Genomic DNA, 13,671 nt, shown 5'->3' with positions numbered 1-13,671 from the left:
TTTGATGAATTCAAGGAAGACGAATTGAAAGGGAACATTGGAGTAGCTGACAAAGTAAGGGAGCTCAAAGGGAATGGAAAAATATGCAATGGCAATGAAAAAGTCACTAAAATACTGCTAAACCAAGACGTTGGGGATGCTCCAAAGCCCTTCCTCATCACAATTGCAGTGTCAATATTCCACTTCGATAGCAAACACAGAGAGCACCATACGAACAAGTTTGTCTACTAATACCACTATTAATATAAGAATACATTTAATAATAATGGGGTGTATTATGAAAAATAATTTGGATAATTTCCCTGTGATAGGTTCGTAATGTTAAAACCCCTTTGAATTATCTTTTTTATAGTAAGAAATAGTAGGGTTCATCATTATAGCACTCTGAGAAAGAAAGAAAATAGGTGTTTTCGTCCTTAATAAAAACAAATATGGCTTATTTGTCCAAGCTCAGAGTTGCACCAAACCTCCACCTCGCTGAACGGACCAGGGAGCCCTTCCTCAGCATTGTCGCCTCCTTACGCCAACGTCGACAAACCACGAGGCCTCCACCAACCACTAAACCCTCGTCCCACCACGATTCAACTCTAATGGAGCCTCCCACACATCACGTTGCGATTAAACCTAAAACAATTCTACAAGCCATTGGTCAGATTGGGGGAAAACACAAATTAAAAAAAGGGTTTCGTGAAAGGAATGAGACAGAAAATGAGAATGTGAATACCCGCCACGTCGTAACAGAAATCCCTGCAAAGCACTCCTCCAACGATTTCCTGGCCAGGATTGATGCAAAAACCAAGTCTTTCGAGCAAGTGTTTCGTGCAATGGAAAAGGGTTTAGTATTTTCGTTTTCACCTTGGAGAAGGGACAATCATTAGCTCTTGGTGGGAAATGAATTGCAGAGAAGGAATATCGTGATTAAGGACAAAATTAGTCGAAGAGATTATCGAAGGCTCTTAGGCCGTTAGTATATTACTTCACCACCTAATTACCGAAGGATATAAGGCCGTCGGTAAATTGTCCCCAGTAATTAGCGTTTTTGCTATAATGAAATTGCGATTGGGATTATTTTCTTTCATCAAATTGTTGTGGTAACGGTGCTTGATGTAGTTACGATACTTGGTTTGGTTGCAGTGTTTCGTGTGGTTGTCGTGCTTCTTGTGATTTATGTGAAAAACGTCTTCAACATAATCGTTATTGGAAGAAAAGGGTAAGAAGTTATTTTTTTTCGTTTAGGGCTAATCAGAATTCACTTTCATGATTGTTTCGTGAGGGTATGTGGTTCGATTGTGCTCTAAGCTCTTTTAGTTTTGACTTTACAATGTACTGTGTTGGGTGAAGGAGGTACCTAACATGAAGCATTTCAGGGATGTGATGGATCAGTGCTACTGAACTCAACAAACAATCAGGCTGAAAAGAATGCTCCTCTGAATCTCACAGTCAGAGGCTTTGACTTCATTGACAGAATAAAGAGCCTTGGCGTGGTCTCTTGTGCTGATATCCTAACTTTGGCAGGCAGAGACACCATTTTAGCCACAGTAAGAGCTCAATCTTTATCAAAAAAGCTAAAGTATAACCACAAAAGACTTCTGCTTCGTCTTTATCTACACTTCCATTTTGATAACAAAAAATTACTCGTTATGGCTTTCAGGGTGGACCCTTTTCGAAAGTTTCAAACTTTGCTGCTAGATCTCTTCTAATAAGCAGCAGAATTTAGAGAGGATTTATTGTGCTGCATGCACACAACAGAGTTAATGTATTTTTTTGTAGTTCTTCTTTTTATTATTACTGAAGTACTTTTTCGCTGTTTTTGTTAATTAAATGCATTTTTTGTTTAATTGAAGATGATTGTTTATTTATTTATTCTTGGTTATGGATTAATCTATTGATTAATAACATTTATCATTTGGTGAATAAACTAACATGTTTTTTAAGCAAAAAGAAAAACAAACTTTCTCAAGCAAAATCACTGAAGTTAAGATAAAAGGAAAATGTGGAGATGTGAACATTACTTTTATATTAAGATAATTTATTCTTGTATTATAAATTGAAGTTTCTATTTAAAAACGTGAAGATATTTTAATATCTTTTTATAATACATGATTCATATTTTCAAAAAATCCCACTTAATAATAAAGAACGTGGTATATTGTGAATTATTTTAAGTCACGATTAATTAAAATAGTATTCAATATAATCAGCGTGTAAATAATATTCCTGTCAACAATCATTCATAGAATATATGTTGAATGTAGTTTTTCATTTTTCAAATTGAAGTATATCATCATAAGTATAGTTACAAAATTATGGCTTTTCTTCAATGCACTTTGGACACCTGCATCTGAAACCATAATCTACAAGGGATGTCTGTCTCTCTTCATATGGAAGGTCCTCATCAACATATGATATGGTTATCTGCAAGTCCTTCCATGAGTTAATTAGTTGCACATAAATCTTTATTATGTTTAATGTCACAAACAAAATTACAGCAGAGGTAAGAAAAAATCTTACATGCCAATGATACGTCCATAGATTTCAGGGAGAATACTGGAAAGTGTCAAGGATGCCATTTAAAACTAAAGTTTCACGAAGAAATAAGTGAAACTGTGTCACCGGGCATACACATAAAGAATAGATCGCAAAATCAGTATGCGTAAGGATACATGACTCACATTCCTTGTCAAATATGGCTGCCGTAAGAAGTTGTAGAGACTGAAACATCAAATTATGCATAAAATTAGTTATACGATAAGTATAAAATCACTGAATATATCATTTCCTATCATGCATTCAAAATTTGGAGCCTAAATGATGCTTCATTAGAAGAATCCACATCATGCAAAGCAATACACATGTCATACACAACATTTTCTCAAACCAATTCTTTTTCGCGTGCAACCAAATCCTTCGTTGTCAAATTTCATTTAACCACAACAATGATTTCAAAAATAAATTACCTACATGATCAAACTCTATATTCCTAATTCCTCCTCTATTTCCATGAAAACAAAAATCAACTTACTTCGTGAAGAAGACCAACTCCAACCTTTTGCTCTTGAGGTTTCTTTCAAGGTTAAATGACAATTTCATCTTTTGCGAACTCCATAGATAACACATCTCTAATCTCAGATATTAAATTCGGTTGAAGTAAAGAAACCCCTAAATAACCCTAACATAAGTTTCCATTGAAAAATAGGAAACTTTCTGATTTCAAAATTTCAATTTCTAAGTATACACATGACATGAAACGTGACACACTATTAGTCAAATCACTCAAAAAGTAACATCATTGGTTTTTGAGCAGTGCTCCCTCCACCTCACCTCTTTCTTCCTGCATCTCCAAATTTACCTTTTTGTCCTTCATTTAGTAAAAGTCAAAATGCAATTAATGAACACTTAATGATTTCTTAACCTTCCTAACTCCCAACAACCTTCATGTCTGAGGGTATAAACCCTAGCATGCACCCCCTTTGCTGGTTACATCACGAGCAACAACAGCGTTTTCCTTCTTCACTGTTTTATTGAGTTGAGAGTTAGTGATTCTGATTAGTGGTGGTGAACTTTGTTGGTGAACTTTGTTGGTGAACTGTGCTGGTGGTGATAGCTGGTGCGAGGAGGAAGAGGAAGATCGGATAGCTAGTGCGAGGAGGAAGACGAAGCTCGGTCCAGGTTAGAAATGAACATCGTTAATCGCCTTTCGTGGTGTGGTTAATCTTGTCGCCGTTCGAACGACATTTACTCTTCGCCGCAAATCGAATTGCGATTTCTCCCAACCGCATTTCGAGATGCGTTTTCCTGTGCCACAAATCGAACTGCGGTTTCTCCCAACCGCATTTCGTGATGCGTTTCTCCCCAACCGCCCTTCGTGTTGTGATTCGTAGGAGTCGCAGTTTGAAGTTCATTTGTACTATGCACATTGATTTTAATATATATATATATATATATATATATATATATATATATATATAATGTTGTATGTATGTATTAGGAGTAGGAGTCTTGTATCCAGTATTACGAGTTTTATTATGAGTTGATGAGTGGAGTTGATCTAGTGTTGTATTACGAAGTGTGTATTAGGAGAGTTCCTGTATTGCTTTAGTTAGTGTCCAGTAGTTTCAATGGCTGATGTTTCTGGTATTATAATCTTTAATGCAGCTTTAGTTAGTTCNCAGTAGTTTCAATGGCTGATGTTTCTGGCATTATAATCTTCAATGCAGCTTTAGTTCGTTCTCAGTAGTTTCAATGGCTGATGTTTCTGGCATTATAATCTTCAATGCAGCTTTCGTTCGTTCCCAATAGTTTCAATGGCTGATGTTTCTGGCATTATAATCTTCAATGCAGGTTTAGTGTTTAGCTGGACTTAGGGTTCTTAACACTTTGTTTATAGAAGATGTAAAAGAAAACAATAACATGTTATAATGGTATGGGATGGGGTGTTTGCTGTCTTGGCAAAGTTTAGATTATGAGGGTGTAGAAGAAAAGAATGGTGATTCGTTAAATGAGATGAGGTGTTTGCTGTCTTGGAAAATTTTGGAGCACATGAAGAAAGGAACGTATAGGTTACTTCTAGGAAAAATTAGAGCACCTTGAAGAAATGAAGAAAGGAACGTATAGGTTACTTCTAGAAAAAATTACAACACCTGAAGAAAAGAACCTTAGGTGACCTGAGAATGTTATATAGTTTAAATAATTTCTATATTAGGTATTTTAAATAATTTCTATTTTAGCTATTTTAAATAATTTATATTTTAGAGGTAGATATATTTTTAGGTAAATATATTTCTAGTTATTTAATTTACGACATAATTAATATATTTTATAATTTATATTTTAATCTTTAAATGTGTAAACTTTGTTTTAATTATTTTTAGAAAATTAGAATCTGCAAAGTTGGAGAAATTATGCAGTTTAATTAGGTTTTATTTAGCTTTTATTTAGTTTTTGTAGTTTGATTTTATATTTAAAAGTTTTTTTTTAATTTTTAATTTTTTATTTGTTAAATTTTATAATTTTAATTTTCAATGTAGGTTCTATTTAACTATATAATATGGATAATTATCCATTTTTGGATTTTCAAATGAATTCTGATTTTATGTCGGAATTTTCTTCCTTTATAAACGAAGTCGGTGAGGGTGATTACATAGATAAATTTTCTACTGATCAAATATTCCCATCACGCGACGATATGATTGATTGGGTTCGAAAGATTGCATTTCAGCTTGGATTTATGGTCGTCATCATAAGATCTGACACAACAACTGGTGAACCTGGAAGAAAGACATTTGTTGTGTTAGGCTGTGAAAGGAGTGGGAAATATAGGAAGTATAAGCAAGACGTGCAACCTAGTGTGTCTGGCACGAGAAAATGTGAGTGTCCGTTTAAGTTGAGGGGTAAACATAAAGGACATGGTTGGGTGTTAAAGGTTATGTGCGATTATCACAACCATGAATTAGCAGAGACTTTGGTTGGTCATCCTTATGCAGGGAGGTTAAATGCTATTGAACAGTCAATTCTTATTGACATGACTAAGAGTCAAGTTAAACCCTCAAATATTCTTTTGACTCTTAAAGAACATAATGAAGATAATGTGACAACTATAAAACAAATATATAGCGCGAGATACACTTACAAACGATCTTTGAGAGAGTCGAGAACTGAAATGCAACAGTTGATGATGTTATTAGATAGAGACAAATACATCCAGCATAGTAGATGTTTGGAAGATTTTGACATAGTAAGTGACCTATTTTGGACACATCCTGATTCAGTGCACCTGGTGAATTCATTTAATATTGTGTTCTTAATGGATGCGACGTACAAGACAAACAAATATCGTCTTTCGTTGCTTGAGATCGTTGGAGTCACATCCATTGGTTTGACATTCACAGCCGCCTTTGCATTGCTTTCAAGTGAACGCCAAAATAATTTCACTTGGGCATTGGAAATGTTTAAAAGATTACTATTGACAACAGAGGGCGGTCCACGCGTTATTGTCACTGACAAAGACCTTGCTTTGATAAATGCCATTACCAATGTCTTTCTTGAGACATATCATATGCTTTGTACATTCCACATTATGAAGAATGTGAAAGCGAAATGCAAGATGTTAGTGGATAAGCAAGAGGCATGGGATGGGTTGATGGAAGTATGGCAAAATGTGATGGACTGTGACGACCAGTCCAAGTTTGGTGGTTATGTTTATCGTTTTGAGTATGCCTCTGCTGCATGGTCTTTATTTTTTGATTATGTGAACCGTATCTGGATCATCCCATATAAGACATACTTCGTGAAGGCGTGGACGAACAAAGTCATGCATCTAGGCAACACTACAACAAATAGGTAATTGTTACTGTTAATTTTTTTACTTATGTTTTTCATATTTTCTGTCATAGTATTAATGTGTTTTGTCACAGGATTAAGTCTGCGCACTGGAACCTGAAGAGATTATTGGGGTCTAGTATGGGAGACCTATGCTCGTGTTGGGATGTTATGCATAATGTGATTGTCCTACAACATAATAAGATCAGAGAGTCCTTTGAAAAAAGTATTCACTTAAAGAGGATGCTTATAAAGCACTAAGATATAAAAGACTTGTTGGACGTGTTTCACGATACGCTCTAGAACTTATTGCTGATGAAGTAGAGCGAGTGAATAAAATAGGTTTGGACAGTGCTCGTTGTGGATGCATTTTGAGCTCAACGTATGGCCTACCATGTGCTTGTGTTTTAGCACGATATGAGCCTGGAATGATTCCTCTTGGTGAAATACATGTTATCTGGACCCGTTTAAGATTTCAAGAACCGTGTCTACTGAATCGCTTCCAGAGTTTAGCCTTGATCGTGAAACGTGAGAGGTCTACGAAACGTGACCCATCATATTTTGAGCACGTTGGCACTTTTCTTTCCAGGACAGAGCCTTCTTCACGAAAATCTCAAGTCAAATTGAAGCCGAAAGAATTTGCGCGAAGGGCAGTACCATTCTTAAATCAATTTCATCCAATTTGTCAACCATATATTGTCGATGTTGTTGATGTTGTTGCCGATGGTCATTGCGGTTATCGATACATTGCTGCTTTGTTGGGTTTAGGTGAAGAGGCATGGCCTACTATCCGACATAACCTTTATCAAGAACTAACTCAGTGGCGTGATGAATACGCAAATTTAGTAGGAAGCTACGATCGATTGGAAGAACTACGTCAGTCATTAATTATCCACGATCGATCACAGGTATTTCTTCAAAAACCTCATAAAAATTAGCTAATTATTTTTTTGTATTTCCTTTCATAAATACTTACCTTCAACCATTACAGGTTAATGCTAAGAAGTGGATGACCATACCAGACATTGGTTATGCCATTGCAAATAGATACAATGTCATCTTAGTATGTTTGTCCTATATTCAGAGTTTTACCATATTCCCACTTCGCACTTCACCGCCTACTGATATTAGACAACATTGGATCTTATGCATTGGATTTGTTAATGGATGTCATTTCGTACAGGTAAATTTTTATTTTTATTATACCATAAGCATTACCCATTACGATTCATTTACTAATATTAAGTTTCCAGGTTCAATTGCAAGATGGTTGTCCGTTACCCATGGTGGACATCATTTCCTCAAGCCATTGTTACCCAGAGGCGCGAGCATGGTCATCATTTTATACACATAGGATGCAATCATTTATAGAATTAATGGGAGCTAATCAAAGTTATGTAGATCTTGGAAAAAACTGAAATGAAGTTTGTTATGTAGTAATTTAATATATTTCATTTGTAATTTTTTTTTGTACTAATTCATTGTTTTTAATTAATTGTCATATTAATTGAACTATTTCAATTGTGTCTCGTTATATAATTTGATTCAACGTAGACGATTCATTTTAACGCATTCAAAAAATTAGAAATAGTCCAAGTGTGGAAAGCGTACGCCAAAATGCATTATAAATACTCAAAGTATAAGTAAACATCACATTAACAAACATTAAAAAGTAAACATATATGAATCTGTCTGTTCAAGAAAATGATGCCCGTCCACGCACATGATGATCACCTCTACTAGTAGTAGCAGCCTCGTACTCCTCAATAGATCTACGAGCAACCTGATATGTCTGATTAGTTTGCTCATAGACTACAGCATTCTATGTGACGTGTTGACAGCTTAACATGTCCTACAACTAGAGCCGTCAAAATGGGTCACAACCCGCGAGCCAACCCAGCCCGTCACAGGTTCGGGCCGGGTTGGGTTTGAAAATACAACCCACTTATATGCGGATCAGATTTCAAACCGGCTCATTTAGACCCGGCTCATGCGGGTTGAACCAGTGGTGAGCCGGGTTGGCCCACCAACCCACCTACGTACCTAATTTTATTTTTTTAATTTATTATTTTATTTATGAAACCCTAAAAAATAAAATACTCTCTTCACTCACTGTGTATACCAAAAAAGTAACCTCTGTTCTCACAAATCACTCTCACTGTACTTGCTCTTATTTGACGGTGCTCTCACCCTCACTTCATTAAAATTCTTCAAGGAGCATGTAAAACACCCTTCCTTTTTTCTTCTCTTTTCTCCACATTTTTGTTTTCTCACTTCTCTTTCTTTTTTTTTTTCAAAAACCCTATAATGATAAAAATAGGGGTTTGTGAATTTGTTTTTTGTTCTCGGGGATTTGAAGACATGGAATGATTTTTTCATGTTCTGACATGCTCGTATCAGATTTTGTTCATTTTATTTAAACAATTTGAGTATACATTATTTGAACAAGCTCTTTTTGATATCTTTGAATTTGGGAAATTATGTTACAGATTAAACTATTAAATTTTTGTTGATTTTGTTGAATATTGTGGATTTATCTATTCAAGATTCTAATATCGTAAATGGATAAGGAAAAAAAAATGATGAATATAAGAAACTTATTTATATGTTTTTTATGTTTGTTTTTGGATGACATTTGGATTATAATGTACTTTTTATCATTATTTTGAATTGTCTTTAACATAATTTTTTGGGATTGAAATTTGTTTAAATTTAAATTACAGAAAGTTTGTATTTTTTTTAATTAAAAAAAATGTAATTAAATGGGCTAGTGAGCCAACCCGTGGTGGGTCGGGCTGGGTTCAAGTTTTTTTGGCTCGCTAATAAATGAGCCGGGTTGGGTTGGCTCACTAAGTGACCAACCCGTGGTGGGCCGGGCCGGGTCGAGTCGGGTTACTCGTTTTGACAGCTCTACCTGCAGCATCCTGATGACACGCCTCATACCACCCTGAAATGAATATAACCAAATAAATAAATTAACTATGTCAACCAAAATTGATATAATAAATAATCATACTTAGTTTCATTACTAACCAACAATCTAGATTTAGGCGACCGTCTACGACGAACTGGGGCCACCGGGATGTCATCCGGAACGTGTCGCCTCATGCGCGGTGCAAGACTGGGTCGATCATCGTCGTTAGCTGGAGTGATGTACGGGTGAGACACCCGTCTAAACCACTCCAGGTATCCATCAACACACGCAGAGGGGTCCTCAGCTTCAACGGCACCAGTAACGACATGCTCTACATACCTCAACCAATTTAGATCAATCGTATGAATATCTGGCACCGGAAGGCTCTCAGGCGAACATGGTATAATCTGCACAAATTCGAACTGACGCAATACGCGTTCAAGCAGATGTCGGTGAAGCATGTTGCCTAATCGGGTCCATCCTGAAAACATACATATGGCCAAGATGGACAAGTACGTCTGTGCGACATGTATGGATGCCAGATGATCGCATCATACGTGAGCCCATCCAGATATCTACGCCCCTCCGTAAGACTCCAACCCTGTCTCGAAGGTATGTATCATGAAGCTCGTGGATGGAGGTCTGTGTACGTATCTAAAACTCGCCTCCTTCCCATCCCAGGAAGGTGCTCATATATCCAACTCTACAAAAAACATTACTTATATTATTTTATACATTCCTAAAATATAAAAAAAAAAAAAAACTTTGTAAAACTTAAATGTACCTGTAGAAGAGTGGAATATCCAGCTATCTGTCTGACACCATAGAAGCTAGCATCTCCTAGCTGCTCATAAGTATGTGCTAGTGCAACTGCTCCCCAGGCATATCTCGAACATGCATTCAAGTCTCGCAATAGAAGGAGGTACGAGACACGAATCAATGTCCCACTCTTATTAGTAAAAATTGTGCATCCAAGAAGATGCAACAAATACGCCCGAGTAGCGCATTCCCAAAGCTCCTACTGAATGCAATCGTGGTAGACCTCGCGGAGCCAGCTCAGCCGCACTTTTGGACCACGTCACTTCTTCATCTCGGCTGAAGCTTTGGCGCGGTCGACGCCAAGCAAGTCCATAAGATGAGATCGAGCCTCATCGTACTCTAGGTCCTCCACCTCAAAAAATCGCCCCATGATAGGTAGGTGGAGCAGATTGTGAACGTCATCTAATGTACCGCTCATCTCGCCTACCGGGGGTGGAAACTATTTGTCTCTAGGTGCCATCTCTCCGCAAGTGAAACAATCAATCCATGATCTTCATCTTCATCTTCATCTTCTTCCTCACTATAGTCATCCTGCTCTTGAACATCCTCATGGTGAACATAGTCCTCCTCACAATGTCCCTGCTGTATAGACTCCTCCTGGTCCTCATAATCTTGCTCATTAATGACATCTGTGCGATTTTCCTCTACGCGTCTTCTACGAGCAGATGCCATAGGCCGTCTCCTTTCATCATGTGATAAAGATGATGGCTGACCACGAGACTATGAAGTCTCTCCACGGTGAGATGATGCGCCTCTAGTTCTTACCATTTCTATTAACTAATTATATTATTAACAAATTATAAAAAAATAAATAATTACATAATAATAAATAACGAATATAAATTATTCATAAAGATAAAACAATAATAATATATTAATAAAGGATTAAAAAAATTAACAACAATAAATACAAAAACAATAAAAAACTTAAAATAAATTAAGGAAGTTAAAAATAAAAAAATTACGCAAATTAATTATTCTTTAATCAAATAAATACGTTAAAAAAATTACATATTAAAAACAATTTCACAAACAAATAAAATCAAAGTAAAAAATATATACATATTAAATAATATATACAAAATTTAAAATTATAAAAAATATATTTAAAACAAATTAACAAATAAATAATAAATAAAACAAAATATAATGCTACGAAAACAAAATATATAGAATATTAAAACAATTAATTTAATATAATAATATAATTTTTCATATGCACAAAATGAAAAAAAATGGAAAACCCTAAAAACGCATCACCGCAGCTCACAACGAACCGCAACTCAGGCACCTCCCTCTGCCGCAGCTCGCAACGAACCGCAGCTCAAGCACCCCACTTCCTTTGCCGCAGCTTGCAACCAACCGTAACTCAGGCGCATTCCACTTCCTCTGCCGCAGCTCGCAACCAACCGCAACTCAGGCACCTCCTCTGCCGCAGATCGCAACGCACCCCCTTCCTCTGTCGTAACTCGTTTGTCGCGTCTCCCAACTGCGGCTACCCATAGCTGCATCTACCAAATGCGGTTACGCACAACCGCACCTCCCAGGTGCGACACCCCTCAACCGCACCTCTCAGGTGCGACACTTCTCAACCGCGCCTCCAAATGCGGTTCTGCACGAGCACCTCCCTCTCAAATACCCAACCCCAACCCCTTTTCAATGAATAGTGGTGGTTCCTCTCACAGGATATAAACAACAGATCTACGAGACAAATAGCCTAATCCAGTTCAAGGAAAAAAAATGTAACTAACCTGGACGCCTGCTAGAAGAAGCCCTGGATCTCACTACCACCAGCAAGGAACATGAGCCCATGAAAATGATGAAAAGCAGAAGAGAAAGCATAGTGTTCTTCGTGTGCAAAGTAAAAGAAAGAAGGGGCTGTATAGGTCTTGTGGGGGAAGACTCGGTCTTCTGAAATGAGGTGGAAAAGGAGCATTGGAAAGGAGCATCGACAACTTTTTCAGTCTTTTTAGAAAATCAAAATATTCTTTTATGGGTAGAATTGGAAACACAAAAAGAATGGGAGGTACAGGAAGAAGTGAGTAAGGTGCAGGGAAAAACACTCTTGGTTTTTAAGGACTAAATCTAACTGTTTTAGTAAAGAAGAGAATGAAAATGAGAACTAAACCCAAAACCATTTGATAATTGAGAAATTAAAAACATATTTAATTTATATTGATCCATGTATTGCATGAATTTTGTTCTTATTTATTTTGTTGTTGCCCATTTCAGATCAATTAGGAACATTTTTATCTTATAACGTTGTTTAATCAATTAGCATTAGGTATATTTTTTTTTATTATTATTAATGTTAGCAATTATATAAATTAAATTGTATGATTAATTATTTCTCTGATTAATTTAATTTAATTACATTTTTTAAAGACCAAACATTAGTTATCTTTTTGATTTATCATATATTAATTAGCAATATTTGATTCATTATTTAATATTAATTTTTGAATTATTAATTATTATTTCAAACTGAAATTATTAATATCGTACATATTTGCAGATATACAAATGAAATTGTATGATTAATTCTTTTTTAATCAATTAAACTTAATTACATTTTCTAGAAGTCAAACATTAATTATCTTTTTCATGTATTAATTGATAAAATTTGATTTATCATTTAATATTAATTGTTTAATTACTAATTATTGTTTAATACATCAATGTGAAATTATTAATTATTAATTTTATAATGTTTCAATACAATGATTATTTATATTTATTATTTAATTATTATTTTAATAAAATATTTAATTATTTATTATATACAAATATTGTAATTGATTAATTGATTCTTTGATTTTTTTTTTGTTCTTTTATATAAAATAATAAGAATGATTTACTTTTTTTGTTCAAATTAATGTTATTATTAAAAAATTATAATTAACTTCAAATAAAATTTAAAACGTTAATTATAACCTCAGTACAAATAAATTTGCTGCAAGCATTTTATTTTTCAAACCATTCAACTGCGTTTTTTTTCCAACAGTAACATTTTCTCAAAAATTCTTTCTTTTTAATTTCTTTTTCAAAATAACAATTTTATATTACTTTCTATTGAAATTAAAAAAAAAAAACTTTTAAGAATAAAAGGTTAAATTTAGAATAGAATACAAAATAGAATCAAATATACTTTGGATATTGTTTAAATGAAAAATAAAATAACATTGTTTGTAGATTAATATATTTTTCACTGACCCAAATCCTATCTTCTGTGTTCAATAAAAAAGTTTATACAAATTTACGAATTAAATTGTAATCAAAATTAATTTTATCAATATCCAATTATACACACTAAAGTGATTTGGTTATGCATTCACTACACTCTTTTTTCACAAATGTCCATAATAAAGGTCTAAAAATAGAAAAAGCCGTTTCATGATATATTAAAATTCTTGCCATTAACACTTTTTTCTCTTCTAAATATTTACCAACACACACTTTTATTCATATTATTTAGAAACATTTAATCATAAAAAAATTAATTAATGCAAGAGATACTATGAATTGAAATATATAAAAAAGAAATCAGTTCGTTTTAATTAAGACTGATCAATATGAACCGAAAGACTAATAGTAATATGGATAGGATAACTTTAATACTC

At 34.6% G+C, this 13,671-nt stretch overlaps 2 protein-coding genes across 2 annotated transcripts; both read left to right on the top strand.

The window, feature by feature from the left end:
• Nucleotides 1-431: 431 nt before the first annotated feature.
• LOC111241154 lies at nucleotides 432-1,797 on the top strand. Its single transcript, XM_022778012.1, has 4 exons — nucleotides 432-839; nucleotides 998-1,026; nucleotides 1,135-1,210; nucleotides 1,368-1,797. The coding sequence occupies exons 1-4, from the start codon at nucleotides 432-434 to the stop codon at nucleotides 1,698-1,700; spliced, it is 846 nt and encodes a 281-aa protein (XP_022633733.1). The 3' UTR covers nucleotides 1,701-1,797.
• Nucleotides 1,798-5,047: 3,250 nt separating this feature from the next.
• LOC106754622 lies at nucleotides 5,048-7,736 on the top strand. Its single transcript, XM_014636660.1, has 5 exons — nucleotides 5,048-6,339; nucleotides 6,414-6,457; nucleotides 6,559-7,226; nucleotides 7,310-7,501; nucleotides 7,572-7,736. The coding sequence occupies exons 1-5, from the start codon at nucleotides 5,048-5,050 to the stop codon at nucleotides 7,734-7,736; spliced, it is 2,361 nt and encodes a 786-aa protein (XP_014492146.1).
• Nucleotides 7,737-13,671: the final 5,935 nt, after the last annotated feature.

This window comes from Vigna radiata, unplaced genomic scaffold (genome assembly GCF_000741045.1).
Source record: "Vigna radiata var. radiata cultivar VC1973A unplaced genomic scaffold, Vradiata_ver6 scaffold_320, whole genome shotgun sequence".
NCBI classification, from domain to species: Eukaryota; Viridiplantae; Streptophyta; class Magnoliopsida; order Fabales; family Fabaceae; genus Vigna; species Vigna radiata.
This window is presented reverse-complemented; position numbering and strand designations above follow the sequence as displayed.